This window comes from Artemia franciscana, chromosome 7 (assembly GCF_032884065.1).
Source record: "Artemia franciscana chromosome 7, ASM3288406v1, whole genome shotgun sequence".
Taxonomy (NCBI): domain Eukaryota; kingdom Metazoa; phylum Arthropoda; class Branchiopoda; order Anostraca; family Artemiidae; genus Artemia; species Artemia franciscana.
This window is the reverse complement of record NC_088869.1, coordinates 6,648,758-6,674,436: the sequence shown is the minus strand read 5'-3', so window position 1 is coordinate 6,674,436 and position 25,679 is coordinate 6,648,758. Positions and strand designations below refer to the sequence as shown.

Here is a 25,679-nt window from a genome sequence, read left to right as displayed (position 1 = left end):
TATCTCTGATTTGTTTGTTAGTTCATTGCGTTCAGTAGTAGCGGGATTTCGTCAAAATCTTGGAGGAGGAGGCAAAGCTGGAGCTAATTTTCCTAAATAAAGCAAAAACGACAGTGAAAACTGAAAACTTATTATTTCAACCCTTTGGGGTTGAAATAGCCCCTTAAAACCTAGGAGCAATGGTTGTTAGTTATACCCCAAAGGCATATAAGGCTTTTATTGAATGGGTGGTTGTACAAACTTTTTATAGGGCTCATTTCGTTGGAAATTGGAAATTATAGTGCTCTTTTTAAAGTCAATGTGAATTGAGGACAACCTTCCCCTATCACAACGATCATTAAAAAAAAAAACTCCAATTAAAATTTTGAGCCTTCTACTTTCTTCAGCATTGTCTAAAGACCTCTCTCTCTTTCTCTTTAGAAAGAGTTGAAAGAGTTCGACTCTTTCTCTTAACTCTATTTTTAAAATAGTAAAAAACTTTAGCGTAAAGAGCGGGGCGTTGAGGAGGAAAGGCTCCTTTCATATACGGAGTAGTTTCTGTTTGTTTTAAGTTTTAATGCTCCATACTTTAATTTAAAAAACTTGTTTTTTTTATTTAATTTCTGAACGTTTTTGAATGATGGATGTTTTGATTTTGGCTCTCCGCAGATAAATAATTAAAACGAAGTGTGTATATTTAATTTTTTGGCTAAATGGCTTTCTCATAGTTTTGATCGAATGATTTTGAGAAAAAAGGAGCGGGGGAGGAGGCCTAGTTGCCCTCCGATTTTTCGGTTACTTAGAAAGGCAACTAGAACTTTTAATTTTTTAGGAATGTTTTTATTAGTAAAAGATATACGTAACTAATGAATTAGCTTACGTAACAAACTTCTGTATTCTCGTGTTTTTATTACGTATATGAGGGCGCTCTTTACACTAAAGCTTAAATTTTGTACCACTTAAGAACAATATGACCCCTGAATCACAAAAGCCGTAGAATAAATAGTTGAAATTACTAAAAATACTTTAGCGTAAAGAGAGAGGTCTTAGGAGGAGGTGAGCCCATCATATACGTAATAATTTCTGTTCGTTTTAAGTTTTAATTCTGCCTCTTACTTTCAGTTGAAAAAACTTTTTCAGATTTATTTTTTCATTGTTTTCTTTTAAATAATGCTAGAAAATCCTGCGCTCCGTTCATGGAAACTTTCTTCCCCCATGATAAATTCCTCCAAGGAAAGTTCCCCCTACATATTCCCCTCTTCTCAACCCCCCCCCCCCCCCAACCAAAAAATATCCCTGAAAACGTCTGTACACTTCCAAATAACCCTTACTATATGTAAGCACTGGTCAAAGTTTGTAACTTGTAGCCCCTCCCACGGGTACTCTGGGGGAGTAAGTCGTCCCCAAAGACACAGTTGTAAGGCTTTTCGACTACGCTGAATAAAATGGCTATCTCAGAATTTTGATTCGATGACTTAGGGAAAATAATAAGCGTGGGAGGGGGCCTAGGTGCCCTCCAATTTTTTGGTCACTTAAAAAGGGCACTAGAACTTTTCATCTCCGTTAGAATGAGCCCTCTCGCAAGATTCTAGGATCACTGGGTCGATACGATCACCCCTGGGGAAAAAAACAAAAAAACAAACAAATAAACACGCATCCGTGATCTGCCTTCTGGCAAAAAATGCAAAATTCCACATTTTTTTAGATAGGAGCTTGAAACTTCAACAGTAGGGTTCTCTGATACGCTGAATCTGATGGTGTGATTTTTGTTAAGATTCTATGACTTTTAGAGGTTGTTTCCCCATATTTTCTAAAAAAAAGGCAAATTTCCTCAGGCTCGTAACTTTTGATGGGTAAGATTAAACTTAATGAAACTTATATATTTAAAATCAGCGTTAAAAATGCAATTCTTTTGATGTAGCTATAGGTATCAAAATCCCATTTTTTAGAGTTTTGGTTACTATTGAGCCGGGTCGCTCCTTACTACAGTTCGTTACCACGAACTGTTTGATATTTGTACGCCACTACTACAACTACCACCACTACTACTGTTTCAAATAGTGCTACTATAGCCACAGTATTGCTTTCAAAATATTGTGGGGATAATCGAAATAAATCAAAAGACACTATGTACATTCACATTGTCCAAATAGCTTATCTCAAGAAGAAATTTGAGTATTAAGTGGAAGCTTTCAGAAAATGCTTAAAGCGGAAGATCAATTGACCAAAAGACAGTTTGTACATGCTACTACTAATACTAATACTGCTGCTACGTTTCATATAAATATTACTGCTGCTACTTCAACTGTTACGTCTATTATAACTACTTGCAAGGCTAAGAGTTTCGAGATGAAAATCACAACAGTACATAAATATACAGGCTATCAAAAAGATATATCAGCAATTTCATAGCCACATCTATTTGTATTAAGTTAAAAGTTCCAAGACTGAGAATAATGTTCTCAAATATTGAGAAATAATGTGAGAATAATGTTCAAATCCGCAAAATAAAATACATATACTGATAATGCTACCACTGTTCTTGTTTGTGTCAGGTGATGACGCTAATGGCATTAATGTGAAACTTTTAGGGAACGTTTATGGGAAGTCTTAAGTACACGAAAAATCTATATGCATGCAGATTTTCATAGGTGGCGCCGCTCTATAAAAGCAAGAAACATAATTCAAACTTCAAAAGGAGCTTATTCGATTAAGGACTGAAAGTTTGGTGGCCTTTTTAAGAGTAAGAAGAGATTGGAGGGCAAGCATCCCTCCTCATAAGCCCTTTCCTTTCACACACACATCCAACCAAAATTTGGAAACAGCCACTTTGTTCAGCCAAGTAGTAAAGTACATCAGCTAGGTCTCTTGAGATATTGGGTATGTCAACCCTCCAGAGTTACGTAATTGGCCCATTATGCTTAAAAACCCAGTGTTTTTTTTTAGATTAAATAAAAAAGCACTGCGTGTATAGTAGCCACTAAGAAACCCCAGCAATATATCTGGAATTACTGGGGTATCTATTTAAAACTTTCAGGACTCCTACTGTTGTTACTTCTTCTCTTAAAAGTTAAATAAATCAAAAGAGTGTAAGTGCATCCACGTTGTCAAAGAGCATAGACAGAATTTCTTTTGGATGATGTTAAGTTTTATTTTTCAGATCAACTTGAGAGCTATAAACTTAAATTAAACAATATATTTGCGTCAGGGTTAGAAATTGTTGAAAATTTTTCTCCAGCATACGAATAGCAAGGCAAACTATGGATCGCTTTATAAAAAAAAGAAACGATTTAAAATATTATTTTTTCTATGGAAAAGGCTATGTCAATGAAAAACAAAAAAAAAATAAAAAAAAACTTTTCCCACAAATAAAGAAAAGTAAAGAGCTCCACTAAGCCAAAAAGGAGCAGAAATAAAGCCAAAATTGAAATACCCTGCCCAATTTGGTTAGGTGCTTCATACGGTACTTTTAAGCAGGGTTTTATTATAATGGTAAAGAGGGACCCAGAGGCCATAATAAACAAAGGTTTAAAAAGTAATGTGATGTTAACTATTCTACAGGTTTAACTATATAATTTATACAGATAAAATGTAACTATAAAACTGACCTTTCTATGGGTTTAACTAGACTGAAAAGTCTCTTGTAAAAACTCTAGGGTTAAAAACTCTAGATCTTTAATCCTTATAAGAAACCCCCTAGAAAATGGCGGTAGATCATTTCTTTGCACCGATAGCTATGATTTATATCCTCTTCTTTTCTTTTTTTAATTCTTCCTCTTTTTTTTTATCAAACAGTTCGTGGTTACGAATTGTAGCAAGGAGCGACCCGGCTCAACAGCAAACAAAACTCTAAAAAACGAATTTTGATACTATAAGATACATCAAAAGAATCGGACTTTAATGCTGATTTTAAATATATAAGTTTCATCAAATTTAGTCTTTGCCATCAAAATTTCAGAGCCTGAGAAAATGTGCCTTATTTTGGAAAATAGGGGGAAACAACCCTTAAAAGTCATAGAATCTTAACGCCACCAAATTACACCATCGCATTCAGCGTATCAGAGGACTCTAGTGCAAAATTTTCAAGCTCCTATCTACAGAAATGTGAAACTTCCTACTTTTTGCCAGAAGATCGATCACGGGTGTTTTTTTTTTTTTTTCCAGGGTTCATCGTATCGAACAAGTGCTCCTAGAATGTCGCAAGAGGGCTCATTCTAAGTTCTAGTGCCCTTTTTAAGTTACCAAAATAACTGGAGGGCATCTTGGCCCCCTCCCACGCTCATTTTTTCTCAAAGTCAACGGATCAAAATTTTTAGAACATAGTCGAAAACCATAATAAATGTCTTTTGGGATGACTTACTCCCCCACAGTCCCGGGGAAGGGGCTGCAAGTTACAAACTTTGACCAGTGTTTACATTCAGTAATGGTTATTGGGAAGTGTACAGATGTTTTCAGGGAGATTTTTTTTGGGTTTGGTGGGGTTGAGGGGAGGGGGCTATGTGGGAGGATCTTTTCATGGAGTAATATGTCATAGGAGAAGTGAAATCCAATGAAGGGGGTGCAAAAAAAAAACAATGAAAAAATAAAAACATGACAAAAAAATTTCAACTGAAAGTAAGGGGCAGCATTAAAACCTAAAACGAACAGAAATTGTTACGCATATGAGGGATTCTTCTCCTCCTAAATACCTCGCTCTTTATGCTAAAGAATTTTTAGTAATTTCAGCTATTTATTCTACGGCCTTTCTGATTCAGGGGTCATTAGTAAAGAATCGGGACAAAATTTAAGCCTAGTGTAAAGAGGGAGGTATTAACGAGGGAACAAACCTCCTCATAAACATAATAGAAATATAAGGACATAGAAGTTCCTTACTCAAGTTAATTCTTAAGTTACGTATATTTTTTACTAATAAAAACGTTCGTTAAAAATTAAAAGTTCTAGTTGCCTTTTTAAGTAACCAAAAAATAGGAGGGTAACTAGAGCTCCTCCCCCGCCCCTTTTTTCTCAAAATCTTCTGATCAAAACTAAGAGAAAATTATATAGCAAAAAAAAGGATTAATATGCAAATTTCATTTTAATAATTTTTCTGCGGAGAGCAAAAATGAAACATGCATAAATTCAGAAACGTTCAGAAATTAAATAAAAAAAAACTAGTTTTTTTAACTGAAAGTAAGGAGCAACATTAAAACTTGAAACAAACAGAAATTACTACGTGTATGAAAGGGGCTAAAGTTTTTTGACTGTTTAATATAGTAGAATTGAGAGAAAGAGTCAAACTTTATCGTAAAGAGTGAGGCGTTGAGAAGGGAACAGCCCCTTTCATACACGTAGTAAATTCTGTTCGTTTTAAGTTTTAGTGTCACTCCTTACTTTCAGCTAAGAAATAAATATTCTCAGTCATTCCTGAGTTACGCCCTTTTGACGACCTGTATGCACATAACATGTTTTATTTAGTAAAATTGTCTCATCAACATTGTCTGAAAGGCTCACTTGAATCCCCTTAGTCTTTTTGGAAAGTAAAGGTCAAACATAGTATATTTTCTCAAAAAAAATTATATTATGCGTAAGTAATGGACGGATCAACTAACATGCAACCGTTTGCCTGAGGGCTGTGGTGGGGGTTAATGCTTAGACAATCTCAAGTACAATTTTCAGATATTATTTGGGGATTCTAAGTGGATAGTTTATTGACGACATCTTTTATGCTAATAAAATTAGATGGCGATACTACTCTTTTTGGCATTGAAAATTTCCAAATCTAGAGGATGTACACCTTTAAATAGACATACTATTAAATATTACATTAAATAGCCAAATATTACAAAATATTATATCTCTATTTTTTACACTTCATTGACTTTAATAAATAAAAAACTATTAAGGCCTTAAGGAATACATGTCTGTGTATTTACATTAAACTAACAGTCTTAATATAAGACTTAGTATATAGAGATGCATAAAAAAAGTTTTTGCACTTTATTGACTTTAATAAATCAGAAAAATTTTAAGACTTTAAGGAATATATGTCTGTGTATGTATTTTAAACTAATACTCCAAGTTCATTGGTAGTTTTTAGTAAAGTGAAAATTATGTCCTCTTTTTGAGAAGGCATGGTTTTTTCAATCCTTCTCATGTTAATTTTTGCTCGTTTTGAGCTTGACTCGGCTATTTATTGTAATTTCTGTTCTTTTTGGGCTTCATTTATTTATTAATGGTAATCTGTGGTAGTTTTACGCTTGGAAGATTAGTTGACTTTATTTCTGCTCATTTTTCGTTTAATGGAACTCTGTTTTTCTCTGAAAATTTTTTTATCGAAGTTTCCAGAACCTCGGTTTTTATTAATATAGTCTTTTTAAAGGAAAAAATAATATTTTATATCGTTTCGGTTGTTTCTATAAGAATTTACAGTTTGGTTACTATTTGTAATTTGGAGAAGTTTTTTTTTAAAATGTTTAGAAAACAAATGGGCTTGGGAGGAGTACTGCCTACCCCCAATCCCTTTTGACCCTTCCAAAGGTTACTAAAACTTTTAATCTCCTATCAAATTTCTTTGTTCTTTAAAAGTTCCAATGATATTACCAGCTATTGTATAGTGGCGATGCCTAATATAATGCTTCTGAGCCCTTTTGAAAACCTGCATACGTAAAGGATTTTCGTTGAATTGAAACTCCCCAAGATTGTCCCTGAAAGTTTCACCTTAATGCCCTTAGTGTCATTAGTTAAATTAACGGTAGTGGCAGTCTTAATAGTAATCGTATATTGCCTTCTGGCTAGTTCAAATTTCGCCAAAACTTACCCATAAGGGTCTAACTTAATAATGTAAACCGTTTTTGATATATTGCTTTGTCACATTTAAAAAAATCTGTCTATTCATAGTTTGAATTGTTTTAGTTCAATGTCCACCTAAATCACCTAAAAATTCCTGAACGCTTCACCTTAATACCCTTAGCTTGCGTAGTAGCAATAATTGTAATAGAAGTAAAAGCATTAGTATCAGCATGCGCATAGCACCTTCAGTGTCTTTAACATCCCCTTCAACACACGCTAGAAGTTTCAAATTAATACCGTCAATTGGTCCTAAGGCATTGACGATATGTCTTTTTGACAACATGTATTGGTATAACTGGTACCGATTTAGTTGAACGGAGTTTCAATATTCCCAAATTTTTGCCTTAATACCCATAGTTTTAGTAGCAGTTAGAAGTACCAGCAGTGATAGTAGTTGTATTAGTAGTAGTACCAGCAGAATTAATAGCAATAGCCTTATATCTGGTGGCAGTAAAAGCAGTAATGATAGTACCATCAGCAGTAGTATGAGTAGAAGCAATTGGAAAAAGATGCAAATATTGTCTTTTGGTCATATCAACATCCTCCACAACAAGCCCTGTAAATTTCAAATTCACACACCAAACTGTTCCTTAGATATTGCTGATATGTCCTTTTGACAACCATCATTAGGAGGGTGTATTGTGACTGAGTTCACATTCCCACCTCAAAATTCCCCAAAATTTTAACCTGTCCCTTTGATAACGTGTATATTTAAATACTTTTTGAAATTTCCATCTTAATACTTTTAGTCTAACAAGTAGTTGTTATAGAAGTAGTAGCAGTAGTAAATGTAGCGGTAGCAGTATTAATAGTACCGTACACATATAGCCTTTTGGTTAATTGATCTCTTCCTTTAAGTATTCACTGAAAGTTCCAACTGAATATCCCAATCCATTCTTGAGATAAGCTCTTTTGACAAAGTATAGGCACATAGTGTTTTTTATGTAGGCCAAATTTCCCGTCAATATTGTAAAGTTAGTAGTGTTGTTGTAGCAGTATTAGTAAGCAAATGTTGCCTTTCGGTCAATTGTTCATCTCCTTTATCCTTCCTCGAAAGTTCTAAATAAATATTCTCAGTCATTCCTGATTACGCCCTTTTGACAACCTGTATGCACATAACGTGTTTTGATTTAGTACAATAATCGCCCCTGTTTTAATTTTTTGGGACTGTTTCGAGATGACACTAAGATAGCAGTCCAAACGGTTATGGGGGCTTGATTGTATGTCTTTAATATCTCTGCCGTAATCCCATCGACTCCAGATGGATGCCCATTTTTCAACTTTGACACCTGTTTTCTTTGGTACTTTGGAGTTGGGACAGGGTATGTGTGTCACAACTTGAGTCAATTAGTGAGGAACGTAAGATCAACTATAAACCAGGAGCAACTAAATGATTTAGCGTCAATGAGCATAAAACGCAAAGAACTAGAAGCAATCAATTGGGACCAGATAATTAATAATTTTGCAGAGGCTTAGGTAACAAAAGTCAGATTTAATCAAATGGAGAACGTTGTTAAAATCTGGACTGAAAGATTTGGGAGATAGGGGAGAGGGGGGTGCTAATCAATATTTTACCCCGGGAGAAAGAGAGGCCTGAACCGCCATTGTGCTGAGGGCACATGCGTTTGATTATTCTCGTTCTTTTTCTCACGCCCATAGACCTGTTGTTTTTCAAGATTTCTTTGTTTTTGAATTTATCTTTAATTCATACAGTTTCAAATATTCCATATCACTTCTATTTGTTTTCTTTGTTTTATGTTTTAAGTTGCTGAACATACACATATTAGTTTATAGTCTTAAGTTCATGAAGAAATGGCAATTCATTTGTTATCATGGTTCTGACAAAAGCTTAGGATTTTCAAGATGGCACAAAAGCTCGATGTCGGTTTCAAATAACTTCCAACTGATCTCAATTTCATTAATATGGCTCATAATTTGAAAATTTTAATCGTCAAGCTCCCTTGCAGTCGCCCTAATGTTTTCCTTTATTTATTTCATATCTTTCTAAGCAAAGAGCACTATGGGCAGAGTATATTTTTTCTTCTGACCACACCTCGTATCAAAGTACTTGTCGTAGAAACTTTGAATAGACTCATTCGATTGAAAATTAAAGTGCTAGTGCCCTTTTCAATAGTCAAAAGTGATTGTTGGGCAAAAAGTTTCCCTCCTCTCACGCCCATCATTTTCCAAAACACATCCAATCAAAACTTTGATATATCTATTTTGTTCAGCATAGTTAGAAAGTCCAATGATTATGTCTCTGAGCGCAACCCCCCCCCCTCGCAACCGTCAGGGTAAGGAATGTAAGTAGTAATAATTGCCCTTTATTAACATGCAAAGTTCATATGGAAAGGGGTGTTTGTTTAAACTTTGGAGGGGGCTCATTGGATTGGGAATCAGAAGTTCCACTGCACTTCGAGTCAAAATCGCTCTGGAGGCAACTAACTCCCCACCCACGGCCTCTTTTCCTTAATGACACCCGATGGGAATTTTTAGATTTTAAGTTTGTTCTGAGTAGTCTAATGGATCGTGTTGCAAGGCCTTCGAAGTGGAAACAACCTTTCAGAACCTGGATGTAAGAGATGTAAGTTATGCCCCGGGGCATATAAGGTGTCTATGGAAGGGGTGGTTGTATCAGACTTAGATGAGGCTTATTTAATTTTAAACTGAAAGTCCTATTTTTCTTTTAAGAGTGAACAGTGGTGGAAGGCAATTAGTCCCAGGGGCGAGTCTAGAAAAAATCTTGGGGGGCACTGGACCAAGGGCGCCAATGTGATTTTAGGTTGGCACCAAATTGACAAGTTTATTATAAAAAAGGTTACAGAAAGAGAAACGAATAAGTGTGCCAGATGTGTCTTGGGTGGAGGGTTGCCCCCTCCAAACCCATGGACCGGTTTCTGGTCTAAATTGCTTTTAACTCTTTCAATCATCTAGTTTCAACCGAATTAGCTATATAGTTAAAGTAAATAAATAGATAGATTTATCACTCGAAAGCCCTATATGGCTGTCTGCTGTTTAATTAGTTACAAAACTAAAATTAAGGATTTTTTGAGGTTGGACGGGGTTTATTATTAGTCAAAACATACCTTTCGATTCCTGGGTATTTTCAAATATTTTACCAAAATATCCTTTGATCCCCTTGCACATTCAGCCATCAGTCTTCGTCTCATATCCATTCGTGTCCAGATTTTTTATTTTATCCATTTTGAACTGTTAGCTACAAAGCTACTTTTCAATCTGTCATTGTGAATAGACAAATAGCTATATCTTCTTGTGTTACCAAACGTTTAACACGCAAACAAATTTCATTTTCAACATGTGTTTGCATTTTTGTAAAATAGTGGAAAGTTCCATGTTCGTAGAAAAATCTTTGAAGCAGTAGAAGATTTTTATGCCAATTTTGCAGATATATACTGAACCGGCTGAACATAAATAATTTTTGTTCATTTTAAGTTTCAACTTTGCTCTTCACATTAATTAAATAAAAAAAACATAAAAAACGCTAAAGTTTGATTGTTTCTCTTGACTCTATTTTTAAAACAGTAAGAAACTTTAGCGTAAAGAGTGGGGCGTTGAGGAGGAAAAGTCCCTTTCATATACTGAGTAATTTCTGTTCGTTTTAAGTTTTAACGTTGCTCCTTACTTTCATTTAAAAAAACTTGTTTTTTTTTATTTAATTTCTGGACGTTTTTGAATTAATTCATGTTTTGATCTTGGCTCTTTGCACATAAATAATTAAAACGAAATTTGCATATTAATTAATTGCAAGTAATCGGAAGATTTTGAGAAAAAAGAAGCGAGGGAGGAGGCCTAGTTGCCCTCCAAGTTTTCATTGGTAAAAAATATACATAACTTACGTACTTACGTAACGAACTTCTATATTCGTATGTTTTTATTGCGTATATGAGGGGGTTCAACCCTTGTCGACACCTCGCTCTTTACACTTAAGCTTAGATTTTGTCCCAATTCCTTAGGAATGACCTCTGAATCACAAAGGCCGTAGAATAAATAGTTGAAACTACTAAAATTACTTAAGCGTAAAGAGTGAGGTATAACAAGGAGGTAAACCCCTCAGATGTAATAATTTTTGTTCGTTTTGTTTTAATGCTGCTCCTTACTTTCAGTAGAAAAAACTTTTCATATTTATTTTTTCATTGTTTTTTCAAGTAATGCTAGAAAATCCTGCGCCCCCTTCATTGAAATTCTCTTCCCCCATGAGAAGTTTCTTCATGGAAATATCCTCCCACGTAACCCCCCCCCTCAACTCTCCCCACTAAACCAAAAATTCCCCCGGAAAATGTCTGTACACTTCCCAGTAACCATTACTACATGATTAAATAAAAAAATAACAAGTTTTTTCAACTGAAAGTAAGGAGCGACATTAAAACTTAAAACGAACAGAAATTACTTTGTATATAAAAGGGGCTGCTTCCTCATCAACGCCCCTCTCCACACGCTAAAGTTTGACTCTTTCTCTCAACTCTTCTTTTTAAAACAGTAAAAAACTTTAGCGTAAAGAGCGGGGCGTTGATGAGGAAGCAGCCCCTTTTATATACGAAGTAATTTCTGTTCGTTTTAAGTTTTAATGTCGCTCCTTACTTTCAGTAGAAAAAACTTGTTTTTTTTTATTTAATTTCTGAACGTTTTTGAATCAATGCATGTTTTGATTTTGGCCCTCTGCAGAGAAATAATTAAAACGAAATTTGCATAATTTTTTTTTTTTTGGCTAAATGGCTTTCTCATAATTTTGATCAAATGATTTTGAGAAAAAAGAGCGGGGAGGAAGCCTAGTTGCCCTCCAATATTTTGGTTAATAAAAAAGGCAACTAGAACTTTTAATTTTTTACAAATCTTTTTATTAGTAAAAGATATATGTAACTTATAAACTAGCTTATGTAAAGAATTTTTTATTCTCATGTTTTTATTACACATATGAGAGGGTTCGCCCCCTCGTCAGTACCTCTCTCTTTACACTAAATCTTAAATTTTGGCCCAATTCATTAAGAATGACCCCTGAATCACAAAAGCTGTAGAATAAATAGTTGACATTACTAAAAATACTTTAGCGTAAAGAGCAAGGTATTAGGAGGAGGTGAGCCCCTCATATGGGTAATAATTTCTGTTCGTTTTAAGTTTTAATGCTGCTCCTTACTTCCAGCTGAAAAAAACTTTTTCATATTTATTTTTTCAATGTTTTTTTTTTAAATAATGCTAGTAAATCCTGCGCTCCTTTCATGGAAATTTTCTTCCCCCATGACGAATTCTTCAATGGAAAGTTCCCCCCAGTATATCCCCCTCATTTCAACCCCTCCCCCCAATAAAAAAATTCTCCTGAAAACACCTGTACACTTCCCAATAACCATTACTATATGTAAGCACTGGCCAAAGTTTGTAACTTGTAGTCCCTCCCACGGGGACTGTGGAGGAGTAAGTTGTCCCCAAAGACATAGTTATAAGGTTTTTCGACTACGCTGAATAAAATGGCTATCTCAGAATTTTGATCCATTGACTTTGGGAAAATAATTAGCGTGGGAGGGGGCCTAGGTGCCCTCCAATTTTTTGGTCACTTAAAAAGGGCACTAGAACCTTTCATTTCCGTTAGAATAAGCCCTCTCGCAACATTTTAGGACAACTGGGTCGATACAATCACCCCTGGGAAGAAGAAAAAAAACAAATAAACACGCATCCGTGATCTACCTTCTGGCAAAAAATACAAAATTCCACATTTTTGTAGATAGGAGCTTGAAACTTCTACAGTAGGGTTCTCTGATACGCTGAATCTGATGGTGTAATTTTCGTCAAGATTCTATGACTTTTAGGGGGTGTTTCCCCCTATTTTCTAAATAACACAAATTTTCTCAGGCTTGTAACTTTTGGTGCGTAAGACTAAACTTGATGAAACTTATATATTTAAAATCAGCATTAAAATGCGATTCTTTTGATGTAGCTATTGGTATCAAAATTCCATTTTTTAGAGTTTTGGTTTCTATTGAGCCTGGTTGCTCCTTAGTACAGTTCATTACCACAAACTGTTTGAAAACACAGGTCAAAGCTTGTAACTTGCAGCCCCTCCCACGGGGACTGCAGGGGAGTAAGTCATCCCCAAAGACATAGTTAATAGGTTTTTCGACTATGATGAATAAAATGGCTATCTCAGAATTTTGATCCAGTGACTTTAGGGAAAAATTGAGCGTGGGAGGGGGCCTAAGTGCCCTCTAATTTTTTTGTCACTTAAAAAGGGCACTAGAACTTTTGATTTCCGTTAGAATGAGCCCTCCTGCAACATTCTAGGACCCCTCAGTTGATACAATCACCCCTGGGAAAAAAAAATAAACACACATCTGTGATCTGTCTTCTGGCAAAAAAATGTGAAATTCCACATTTTTGTAGATAGGAGCTTGAAATTTCTACAATAAGGTTCTCTGATACGCTGAATCTGATGATGTGATTTTCGTTAAGATTGTATGACTTTTAGGGGGTGTTTCTCCCTATTTTCTAAAATGAGGCAAATTTTCTCAGGCTCGTAACTTTTGATGGGTATAACTGATGTTGATGAAACTTATATATTTAAAATCAGCATTAAAATTCAATTCTTTTTAACTGATATGGCTGGAAACAACTTTGAATTAGCACTGCTAGAATATAGGAACACCATTGTTGATGGATTAGCCTCCTCATCCCAGTTGCTAATGAGCAGAAGTCTGATAGTAATAGTTTACTGCACAAAAGAGCTACTTGTACCAAAGATCATCCACCACAATCTAGTTCAAAGAAATTGGATTAAACAGTAGTCATGCCAGATCAAATATCATAACCAACACTCAAAAGAACTGATGCCATTACAAATTGGACAACAAGTCCAGGCACAAATCCACAGTAAACTATGGGAAACTGGCATCATCAAAGGAGCTCACATAAATCCAAGATCCTACATAGTTGAGACCAATGAAGGGGCAACAAACAGAAGAAATAGGCACCATATAAAGATACCATGTCACCAACTTCCATCACCAGCTCTGAGATTATCCCATACAAAGAGACATCAACAGCACCACCAAGTCTACCTGGAATAGCCCTTACCCCATCTCATAAGACACCAGATCAAAACCATCCACAGCCAATAAGTCACAATCACAGCCCAGTATTTCACACACCAGTACCTATGTCAAGCACTAGTTGTTTGATCCCAACACAGCACCAAACTGCCCCCCCTCTACACAACCTGTACTGGTTGCTCCATGAAGCCAGTCCAAAGGTTCAACCTAAAAAGTAAATCAATATCTGAGGTGAATTGAAGGAGCAAGAGTGATACCACTCTCCTCTGAAAGGAAAGTGTAAAAGTAGAGTGAAGTGTCTATTAATATTAGTCAGCCAAAGTAAAAGTAGAGTGAAGTGTCAATAAATAATAGTTCATCCAGAAAAGCAAGCCTAGCACTTTCTCTGGAAAGCATTGTGTTGTATTAAAATGTGATAAGGTTTACTATTTTGTACTGGGTCACTGGTTTGGAAAGAGGGAGGATGTAATATTCTGATCTCTTTCTATTCTAGGTGACCTGGGTTTCTACTTATCCATAATAAACATTGAAACTTCTACAATACCAAGGTGTAAATGCATGATCATTCTACTGCATAAGGAGACATGTTAAGAAAACAGTTCTTACTTCATAATATGCAAAATAATTCTAGTTAACATGTTTTCTAGCAGGATAACCATTATCATCACTTCTTTCAATGTTGCACAACCTTTTTTAAACAAAATTGTGAAAAATAAACATAGCCTAGATTTGACTGCATTTTTCTATTTTCAAAAAGCTTAGTCTATATATAAAAGTTAAACACCATCACTACCATTGCCCAAAAAGATATTAATAGGGAAATATTGGTAGATTAGCTTAAGTCAGGTTAGATTAGCTACATGGTTCATGGGTGTTTGTTTTATGAACAATTTTCAATGCTTAGAGAATAGACATAATTATTGAAAATGTGAATGAAAAACTGGAAATAGCCTACAGTGAAAGAACTGAAAAAGAATCTCCTATTGTAAAACATGTTGGCTAGGATTATTTTCCACATTATGAGGTAAGAATTGTTTACTTAATATGTCTCCTTATGTACTGGAATGATCATACATTTACACCATATATTCAGGGAATATTACATCATATTCAGGGTAAATATTTGCACATTAGGGGGGACAGTAAATTGCATCCTGAATCCAAATTTAACAATTCAATTGCATCAGAAATGAACTATACACCCGCCTCCCTAATGCACAAATATATACTTTGAATTGGAATATAGGCCAGTCCTGCATTGGTATAGGCTATATGAGGGTGGGGGTAAGTTCATTCCTAACACAAATGAATGATAAATTTGGGTTCAGGATGTAATTCCGACTACGGAAGTAAGTTCATTTCTTAGCTACCTAAATAGTCTTTTAATATAAACCTTACCCCAACATTTGAGCAGGGCTACCCTACTGACAACAAAATATGTTAAGATATGATACCTGTCTCGGTTTACGTGACCTTATACTTTCTCGTATTCCAATCTTTTTCAGCTCCTCAAAAGCTACATAATGCACTTTACCAGGCCCTTCTAATGTGAAAATAGAATGCATTTTAAACAAAATTTAAATTTGAGCTACATTTAAATTTTGATTGATTATAACGATGAAATTCCGAGTCAACGCCGGATCTTCCCTCACCTTTTTCGACAAAATCAGCCAAGTGACAAAAAAAAGAACTCGCCCCGTCCGCATTGACTAGGAGCGAAATGAAGAGGTGGCTCAATGTTGAAGCTGGTGGTTTACAGTGGTTCAACATCCCGAATGCTGAGTAATCTAATTTATGGAGTATATTTATTGCTCCACCAATCAGAGACAAGGTGAAACCCTTATGGAACACATGTAAACCAGCGTAATTGAACAACTTAGTCAATCTATAGCTGGGATTACACTCTACATAGCTACAGGTCGTCTTTGGATAACACACAGCGTATTTGAATACCTTGTTTGACCCTGTTTCTTATCTCTGCTATTAATGTTTCAAAAATGTTTTTTCCTGCTGTGGACAAAAAATTGGCCGTGGAAAATTTTAAGCAATTTTGCTTGCTAATATTTTTCCCTTGTTTGTGTTTTCTTCTCCATGATTTTTCGTTTTTAAAGTTGCTTTAAATGCAAAACCTTTTTGAATATTGACAAATTAAATACTCTTGATCTTAGGGACATCAGAAGATTAATTGTCCAGTGTAGATTTTCACTATGCTATGCTCAAAGGTGTCCAAAAAATCTTCAATGGGGAGAAAAATCTTTTCTTTGCAAAACAATTTTGCATTCCTTTTCCGAGTGAAGCAACACTTTGGACTTTTTTTTTTATATTCCAGGTCTTTGGGATGGAAGGATTAGAGATATCCTCTCATCTCGTCCTTGCAGGCATCCTTGATCTCAATTATGACGATGATATTTGAAGCAAATTTTAGGACCAAAGAAATGTTAAAGGGCATTTTCATACATAAAGCAGGCAATAATCTTTTGCTTTCTTATATTGCATACATTCCTTCTTCTAAAGGGGACTGGCTATCAGTATACATCGAGATGGTAAAAATGTAAATTATGACAATTGGCAGGGTAAAGGAAGGTTCTCTTTGGGTAAAGAGAATACCATTTCTAAATTAGCATAAAAATCATGTAAGGTCTCAACGAGGCCTTGAGCACATACTGTATATTTTGAAACAAAAACTATCATGAACTGGTTAAAATTCTGATAATGGTTTTTGAACTTAAAAAATAAAACAAATAAAATAATTTTTACGAAACAGGGAACGTCAAGATTGCGTACCATAGGAATAAATCCTCCTTACTTTTTAACTATGCTATTTTTTCTCCATGGCTAAAATATCACAACTTTTAACATGGAGAATGAATAAGCGCGTACGCAGGAACAATTGAATTTTTCCCTTTTTTCCCGAGTTATTTACCGTATCAAGATACACACTTTTATATAAAAGATTGAGATCTACCTTCTCACACTTTCACAAACTTTTTAGATCTTGAAGTTTTTTGGAAAATAGATAAGTTAACCGAGTCAAGATTAGACACAAGGAGCATAGTTAACCTACAAAAGTAAAAACTGGTATTAACGGCGTCCAAGTCAATGCCACCTAATGTTTAGAATTTATCAGCAGTTACTTCAACCTTCATAATAGTATTTTTTACACATTACACATTTATGTCATTTTTATTTAAGCGTTATTATCATAATGAAAAAATGCTAAAAAACACAAAATGTTTGATGACGTTGGTGAGTTTCAGTCAGATCTAGCACCAGTTTCAAACCAAAAACAACAAATTAACTCAATAGCACAATCACAAATCCCCTACAAAGGTTCCATGGCTTGTAAAAGAGGAGGGTCACGAAACAAGATCTTTAAATGTTGAATTGTCAATCACTTAAGCACATATAATACAAAAACATATTTTCACTAAAATAGAGACCAGGAGAAAAAAAGAGAAGAAGCGATAAAAGAAAATGAACTTGATTCAAACACGATACTGAAAACAGATGATGCTTACAAATCTGGCAAAAATCAAAACAAGAGAAATATATAACAAATTATAGGTTAGAAATTAAACTATTGGAAATTAGACACCGGACATTCAATCCTTTCATTTTTTATAACCAACTAAAAACAAATAGTCAATAAATAATTTAAAAAAAACACTTAATGATCAAAAAATCGAAATGTAGAAATGAGAAAAATATTATAAATAAATACAAAGATTCTCCAACCATTTGTAAATCATAATTAACTTTTAAAAAATCAACAACAATGTGCCACAGAAATGGCAATGACTCGTTTATTATCAAATGATCGCAGGTAATGTGAGAAACTTTCAGATACAAATAATGTAACAATGCAAAAGTAAGCGCATGCGAGGATGTAAATTGAACGAAGATTTAACAGGGATTTGCAAGCTTTAAAAATACTCTGGCTTTTTCATGAAGAGAACCAGGTTTGCGCAACTATCTAAAAACTTTCAGCTTGCCCCCCATGCCATACTTAATATGTTGTAGACACGCTATGTCTCTGTCCAAAATTTAGGTTTAATACCACGGCAGAGTTTCGTGGTGATCTAAAGGAAAAGACACCGTGGGAACTTATTACCCGCCATCCACTCTCTACTTTCAAAAACCCGTTGCAACTTTTAGTTTTCGATCAAATACGCCCTACCAAACTACGACCAAGCTATATGACGTAATCAGAGATTATAGCATCAATAATTCATTGAAAACATACGGCTCTGCACAAAGGCTACGACAACGGGTTGTCTCTAATATTTCCTTCAAAAATGGAGTTCCGAACCTGGAATAAAATAAAGCCATGAAGCACAAAACGTATTTTGAGGAGTATGATACAAATTATTTCTGACCTTAGATCTTCCAGAGTCAATTGAGCAATAGCCTTGGAATTTTCAACTGCAGTTGAAGAAATAACTTCACTTGTCAGCTCCTGGTCATATAACCATCATAGAATTAATTTTGGATAATCTCTTTGGCACTTCCCCTTTGGGTGCCACTTGCAAACTTTATTTAGGGCTGATTCCTTGGTATACGAACGATGTCGCTAAAGTACATCCATTTCCTAAGTTTCAGAAAGTTAGTAACGATTGGAAGAGCATCTGACAGGTAAAATTCGAAGTTAACCTTCTCTGTTTCTGCAACGGTATATTCAGGACTATTTCAAGACACGGGTTTCCAGAGCTTATGACATGTTCCTTAAGTTGGACGTTTGGCTTCCAGTATTCGCTAGCATAGAAAAAATGGACTTTTGATTTCGTTAGCTACATGCAAAATGCCAAGTTAAGCCAGGGCCTAACGTTCGGATTTTAGTGTGAATTTGCCTAAGATCCCGCCTTTAGCTAAGAAAAGACGTAAAAAATACCGGATATTCAACATTAGTTAAAAAAAAGTTATCCTATTGATTGAAATAAAAATGACTGGAAGAGGCAAAGGAGGTACCATATTTTAATGCTGTGAATTTTAGTTGATTAAATTAGTGATTCATATAGCCTTAAGGCTATTGAGAAATGTTACGAATAGCCTAGGAGGAGGCTAGGGAGTTGCTAGGCCTGGGATGAGGAAGCTGCCCCCTAGTTTTCCTGACATCAAATCTCTTATAGTATTATAGTCCCATGGTATAATTACCCCGCTACTAGACTAAGAGGCCTAAAACCACTAACAGCACATGTTCAATCTGATTGGTTAGGCTACTTCAAATGGTAACTTTCTAGCCTTCTTAATCTTTTCATTTAGGGTATAAATCTAGTTTAGCTATTTTTTATCTTGGAAAGGGGTTATGCTGGAAAAATTTAATCTTTCAGCAATAAATTTAGGGCCAAATACTTTGGGAAGATATTGCCAAGTATCCATGTTAACATAGGCCTAACCCCTTTCTGACTTCTAAATCCATGTTGTTGTCATCCTATTGATTAAAAGCAGAAATGACTAGAAGAGGCAAAAGGAGGTACCTTATTTCAATAAAGTAGATTTCTAATTTTATTTAATTAGGTTTGAGCTAATAAGCTTAGCTTTAAGGCCATAAAGAAGTGCATCTATTTTTTAGCTTTCTAAAGTCAATTTTGTAGCTTTCTAAAACCCCCCTTCAACAAACTAAAAATGCATAAAGTGGGCAGGGTTTTGAAACCGTGTGAAATGTTGGGGTTGTTCAATATGAATGAAATTATATTTTAAATAGGCTACTATTTCCAGTCATCACAGGTAATTTTTGTAGAGTAGGAAGTTGGAAGATAATTAAAAAATTGGTAAAATTCTAGTTGATTGACTTTTGGCTATCTTGGAAAGGGTTTAGGTTAGGGAAATAAAACTTTTAGGGATGAGTCTAAAGGCTAAAGTGTGTCCCAGGAAGGTATTTTGAAGTACCCACCTCCACTCCTCCCTCTAGAGGGCCCTGACCTTTGATGACCTTTAAAAATATGTGTTTTATAAAAGTGAAACTTTGCAAAATAGATCTTCTGCTTAAATGAAGTACAACAAAATTGTTTTCAGCTTCACAACTTTGCTCAATCCCAATTTATAAGGTTTTAAAGATATGCAAATACTTTTCCTAAATTTTGGAAAAAAAAAACATTGATATGGCTCAGAATTCTACTCAAATAACAGGAATTGCATTTTTAGAACTATAGGCAGAGAAAAGGCAACTGGTAACTGAAAATTAAGGTAAAATGTTGTTTTGTCAAAATTTCAATAGGTAATAGACCTGTCATGTAGGCAAATTTCAGGGCTGTCTAGAAAGAGAAGGAGTAGAGATGGGTACTTCAAAATACCTTCCCAGGACTTACTTTAGCCTTTAGACCCATCCCTGAAAGGTTCATTTTCCTAACCTAACCCCTTTCTGAGATAGCCAAAAGTCAATCAACTAGAATTTTACCAAAAATTTACACATTGATTTATACCATTTATCCACTCTCACTTTCTAGCAGAAACTATCCTGTGAATCAGAGTAATTAGTTAAGTATTAAATTTATGGTTTGTTGATTTGAAGGAATGCCTTCTGACATAATTGAGATTATACTGTTTTTCAGTTTTTTAGATTGAGTTTGTTTTAAAAGATTCTTTGGCTATGGGAAGGCCTTGGTGAAACGAATTTGGTTGAATAATGATTCTTGTGAGTGAATATTACCTATAGAGCAAAGCAAATTAGTCCATGAGCTCTGCAGGCAGTAAGGCAAGGTCTATATTCTATACTATTGAATTATTATTTGACCTGAAGCCTGAAAGAGCAAACAAAAATAGGTCATAAATATGAACTAACAATTCAACCAATGAAAATACAGACCCTGCCCTGCTGTCCATGGGGCCATGGACTAATTTGCTTTGCTCTATAGGTAATATTCACTTGCAAGAATCACTTCAACCAAATTTGTTTCACCAAGGCCTTCCCATAGCCAAAGAATCTTTTAAAACAAATTTAATTTTGAACTGAAAAACTGTATAATCTCTATTGTATTGAAAGGCATTTCTTCAAATCAACAGAGCATAAACATAATATTTAACTATTTGATCTGATTCCCTGGTTCACTGGCTAGTTTCAACTCAAAGTGAAAGTAGATAATTAGTGTTAATAGATGCTTAAGTTTCTCAATTATCTTTTGACTTCCTATTATACAGTGATGGCTGGAAATAGTATTTAAAATATAATTCCCTTCATATTGTACAACCCCAACATCAGCTTCAGCTTCACAACCCTGCCCACTTTATACATTTTTAGTTTGCCCCATGGAGGAGGAGGGTCAATGTGCTTCTAGAATTTGCATTTCTAAGTACTCCAAACAGGAAACTATGCTGCTTTCAGTAAATTTCCTGTTTGGTTTTTGATGAAACTAAAAATTTACCAACAAATGGGATAAGGTTTATATTAACATACCATTCAGATAGATAAGAAAAGACTTATCACTAGCATCAGAATTTCATCATGAATCTAAATATGGCATTCATTTCTGTTGCAATTATTTACAAAAACACATCTAAGCTTCTTTTAATTTTCTTGTTTTATTTAAAGAAATGTCATGATGATGAAAGTGGCAATCCAATATGAAGAATAGGCCTATTAAATTTTGTTAAAAGCTCTAATTTGAATTGAAAAATACTAAATTTTGTTGATTAGCCCTAGACTATCTTTAACACCATTAAAAAAAACAAATACTTTTAATGGTGGTATATATTGCAATAACATACTAATAACATACTAAGTAACAAACTAATCACTCATTTCTAACTCTTCATCATCACTTTCTGATGCACTAGGGGTGACACTGTTGGGTACTCTAGAGACTGTCTATTCCAGGGATATAGACCTTTTTAGCTTTACTAAAGAAAGAAAAAATGATGAAGTTAGTTTATTTGCTCAAAATTTTGCAGAAATAAGAAGCAGGACATACACTGTTCCATGTATGCTGTCAACATCCCCAGTCTTTTCAAGTGTTTTTTGAAAGCTATCCACTTACTTCCTATGCTTTGTGTATGATTGGTACAGTCCTGTGTCCCAACAAAATTCATTGAGTGATTAATGTGGTGATGAATATATCCATGGTTGGACAATGTATTATAAGCTTTCCATTTATCATAGTAAAGAACACTTCTAGGCTTAATATATTTTCAATGATAGGAATTAAAGTTTCCTTGTTTCTGTGGTAACCTTCTTTACCATCATTCAGGGCACAATACTTCGTCTTTTACCCTCTCTCTATCTTTCTATTCCACAAAAAATCCAAACTTGCCATAAAATCCTTTCCCTGTGGTACTTTCTTCTTCAGGATTTGATGTGGCTTAACCCTGCCCTAATGCAAGGAACCCCCTTTGTATACAATGCTGAATAGTTGCAGAATCTTCTTTTTTTGATCTTTTGGATGAAATAGCTCTTGCTCCATCTCCACCTATTTTCGGATGTGTAGTAGTTGCATGGTATTTTACAGCTTTGGCAAATTACTGTTGATGGTAATCCACTATGAATCTTGAAAACGTTTTTGCTTGATTCATGATTATTTAGAAATCTATCTATTGCAGTATAATAGGACACTTCACATGACTGCCAAATAGACATTTTCTAATATCTGGCAATATACTAATCAGAACAGTTGAAAACAAAAAAAATATTTTCTATCTGATTAATTTGAATTTTATCTATAATAATAATTGTCAATCATATATTTTGTGGAGATAAAATTAATAGAACAGTCATCAATCATGAAGGGGCAGATTGGGTGAAAACTCAGCAATTTTCTGTTACAGACCTTTAGGAACATTCTACTGTTTTGCCAAATTTCCACACTTTCATCCCATATTTTCCTGAGTTAAAAAAAAATATAATATTAAAAAAAATATGTTTTATTTTTTTCATAGAGCTAATTTTTCTCAAAATCTAACAGCAAAAATTTGGAGAAAAGTGTCATTAAAGGACTGGGATTAGTGGGGCAAATTGGGTCAAAATCAAAAGTTTTTTTTTGGAGGGCAATTGCCCTGTCCAATAGTCTAGAGAAGAACTGTTATATAGCCCATGTCCCTTGACTATCTAGATATGGACACCTCTTGGATAATCAAAATGCACTGCAGTTCAATTATCTGCAATGCAGATAAACTGCAGCCATGTAAATTGAAAACAAATTATAAACACCAAAATTATTAAAAGTACAAAGAAAATATTTACTTCATCTTTAAAGGCATAATAATTTTAAAATCATGTTAAGGTGCTTTGCTTGTAATAATAAACTATGCTTGCACTGCATGCTACATATTTTGCAAAAAATATGTCTTGCCTGTGAATGTGCCTTAGGGTTGCTTGTCTGTGATAATGGAGAAGACTCTTGTGTTTGATATTGTGTCTCTGACAGCAGCAGGTGTAGTTTTGTTAATCCTCCTTTCTGCAAAATTCCCACTCATTTTGTCTTTTCTTTTCCCAGTGTCTGAAGCTATTTTCTTATCAGTCATGATAAAGCAGTTGTTTGAGGCATTTTGTAGTTTCTCCTAGTCCTTTGTTATTATGTGTCTGCTAAACAAAACAAAGAGTTGTTTTGTCTATTCAAAGGAAGTTTGAAATTGAAAAAAAGTAAAATGAAAGTGACATCTTGAATACAGTTCTCAAGTGTCATGAATATGGGATTGGTGGAACAATTGTACAGGATATTGCTAAAAAGGACAAATTAATTTTGTTTGTATTGTCATCAGACAGTTCATATGCAATGAAAGGAAGACATTGTTGGGCCAAAATTCAACATTTGAAGTCTTGGATGCAGCATTACTGGAATGGGTGTGTCAGATTTGAAGTGATAATACATCCATATCAGGACTACTATTTTCCGAAAAGGCAAATCATTTTTTTGAACTGCTTGGGTTGCAGGAGAATTTTATGCTTCCTCAGGTTGAACAACTACATTTAAGCAGTGCCATTGTATAGTTGAGGTAGGACCACATGATGAGAAACTTGGCACCAACCAAGAAGCTGACAAAGATTTTAAAATTTAAAGATTTAAGATTTTAAAGATTTTAAACTTTGCAGAATTTATAACTAACGATGGATATTCACTAGACCAGATTTACACTGCAGATAAGTCAGGGCTGTACTCGAATGTTTACCAACTCATTACATTGCTTTTGAGTCCAAATGCAATATAGTAGGACATAAGTCAAGTAAGGAAAGAAGATACTTTGCTGTGGTAATGCATCAGGACAGCACAAGCTAAAATTATTTGCTATTGTAAATGCCAAAAAGCTGCATTTTTTGGAAAATATGCCACTGAATTACTACAGCAAAAGCAAAGCATGGATGAATAAAATAATTTTTCAAGATTGGTTTGAAAAGCACTTCATTCCTGATGTTCAAGATTGTATCATCTAAAAAATATTCCAATAAAGGTAGTGTTTCCAGTAGATAATGCCACAAGTCATCCTGCAGAAGTTTTAAAATCAGCTAATAGATAAACTATTGTTAAGCTGATTGCACTCATTCAGCCTGTTGATCAAGGTGTAATAGCAGCAACTAGAAAATTTAGAGGTTGAATTTGAAAAAAAAAAAATTGACAAGGGATACAATCTTTGTGATTTTTTAAAAGATTTTACTATATTGGATAGTACGTATGAAATTGCAGCTGCATGGAAATCAGTAAAAATCATATACTCTTTTGATGTCATGGCGAAAACTGTTCCCAAGTATGGAAAAAGTTTTTTACCATAATTCAACAGCAGAAGAAGACATTGCAACATTGACTGGAATGGTGAGAAATGCTCCTGGAGGGCAAAACATAAATGAAAGAAATGTGTTCAATTGGATGATCTACGAAAGTTTAATTAGGAGTTTGAATTTTTTTTGCATACTTTAAAAGTGTAAATAGTACTATGATGTGCTTGTCTTTTTTTTATTGATTACTATAATGGCATTCTATTTATTACTTGTTCCTGTTGTTTTATTTTAAATTCACATTTTAATAAGCATTATTTTGTTTTTCTATGTCCCTACAACCTATTCTTCTAATATGTGAATTATCTGCAAAATTTGATTATTTGCAGCGCTCATACCACCCAATTCTGTGGTTAATTGAGAGTTGACTATATATATATATATATATATATATATATATATATAGCACTCAAATGGGATGCTATATATATAACACCCTATTTGAGTTGACACTCTCTAGAGGACCACTCAGCATCCAGCCTTCATTTGAGAACATCAATGGATCCAGTAACTGTTTTTTCAGATAGTTTATTCTAACCATTGACAATTTGAATTGAAAATAATTGAGTGTGGACTCAAGATATGATAAGACTGCTTGACAAGTTTCCAGTGATTACCTCTTGTTCTTGAGTTGGGACTAACAGTAGGGAATAATTCTGAGAGAGTATTGGTTAAAATGGCATCTCTTCTATTCTTCCTGTAAACAAGTTTTGGGAGATTCAGCTTTGACAGTATTGCAGGGTAGGAAAGCTTCTGCAAGCCAGATATCACTTTGGTCCCATGTCTGCACATCTTCAACAACTTTTATGTCTTTTTAAAATAAGGGGAGGCTAGGGATATTCCAACTTTAAGCTTAGGATGTACAAGTCTCTTTGACACTGATGACTTTAGTAGAAAAAGTGGAAAGAATACACTTAATCAGTCCCATAATTGAACTAGCACCAGCAGTAGACCTCTTAGCATGAGTGCTGAATTTTAGGTCATTGTCAATAGTGAAACCAAGATCTTGCTCATTATTTACAGAGGAGAGTGGGTGGCCTAAGAAAAAATAAGAGCGACAAGGATTCATTTTGCCAAAGTAAATGATATATATATATATATATATATATATATATATATAT

At 34.5% G+C, this 25,679-nt stretch overlaps 2 protein-coding genes across 3 annotated transcripts in view; both read left to right on the top strand.

The window, feature by feature from the left end:
• LOC136028777 (uncharacterized) overlaps positions 1–25,679 on the top strand; it is a 281,013-nt gene that overhangs the window by 97,790 nt on the left and 157,544 nt on the right. The gene's annotated exons all lie outside the window — the stretch shown is intronic.
• LOC136028778 (histone H2A-like) overlaps positions 1–25,679 on the top strand; it is a 141,613-nt gene that overhangs the window by 109,207 nt on the left and 6,727 nt on the right. Inside the window, exon 1 of one of the 2 annotated variants that reach the window (XM_065706679.1) lies at positions 18,670–18,823. The exons of the other annotated variant lie outside the window; for it this stretch is intronic. Within the exon in view, the coding sequence (XP_065562751.1) occupies positions 18,802–18,823 (22 nt within the window). The 5' untranslated portion in view covers positions 18,670–18,801. Of the gene's footprint in view, positions 1–18,669; positions 18,824–25,679 lie in introns of those variants that run through there. 2 annotated transcript variants of the gene reach the window in all.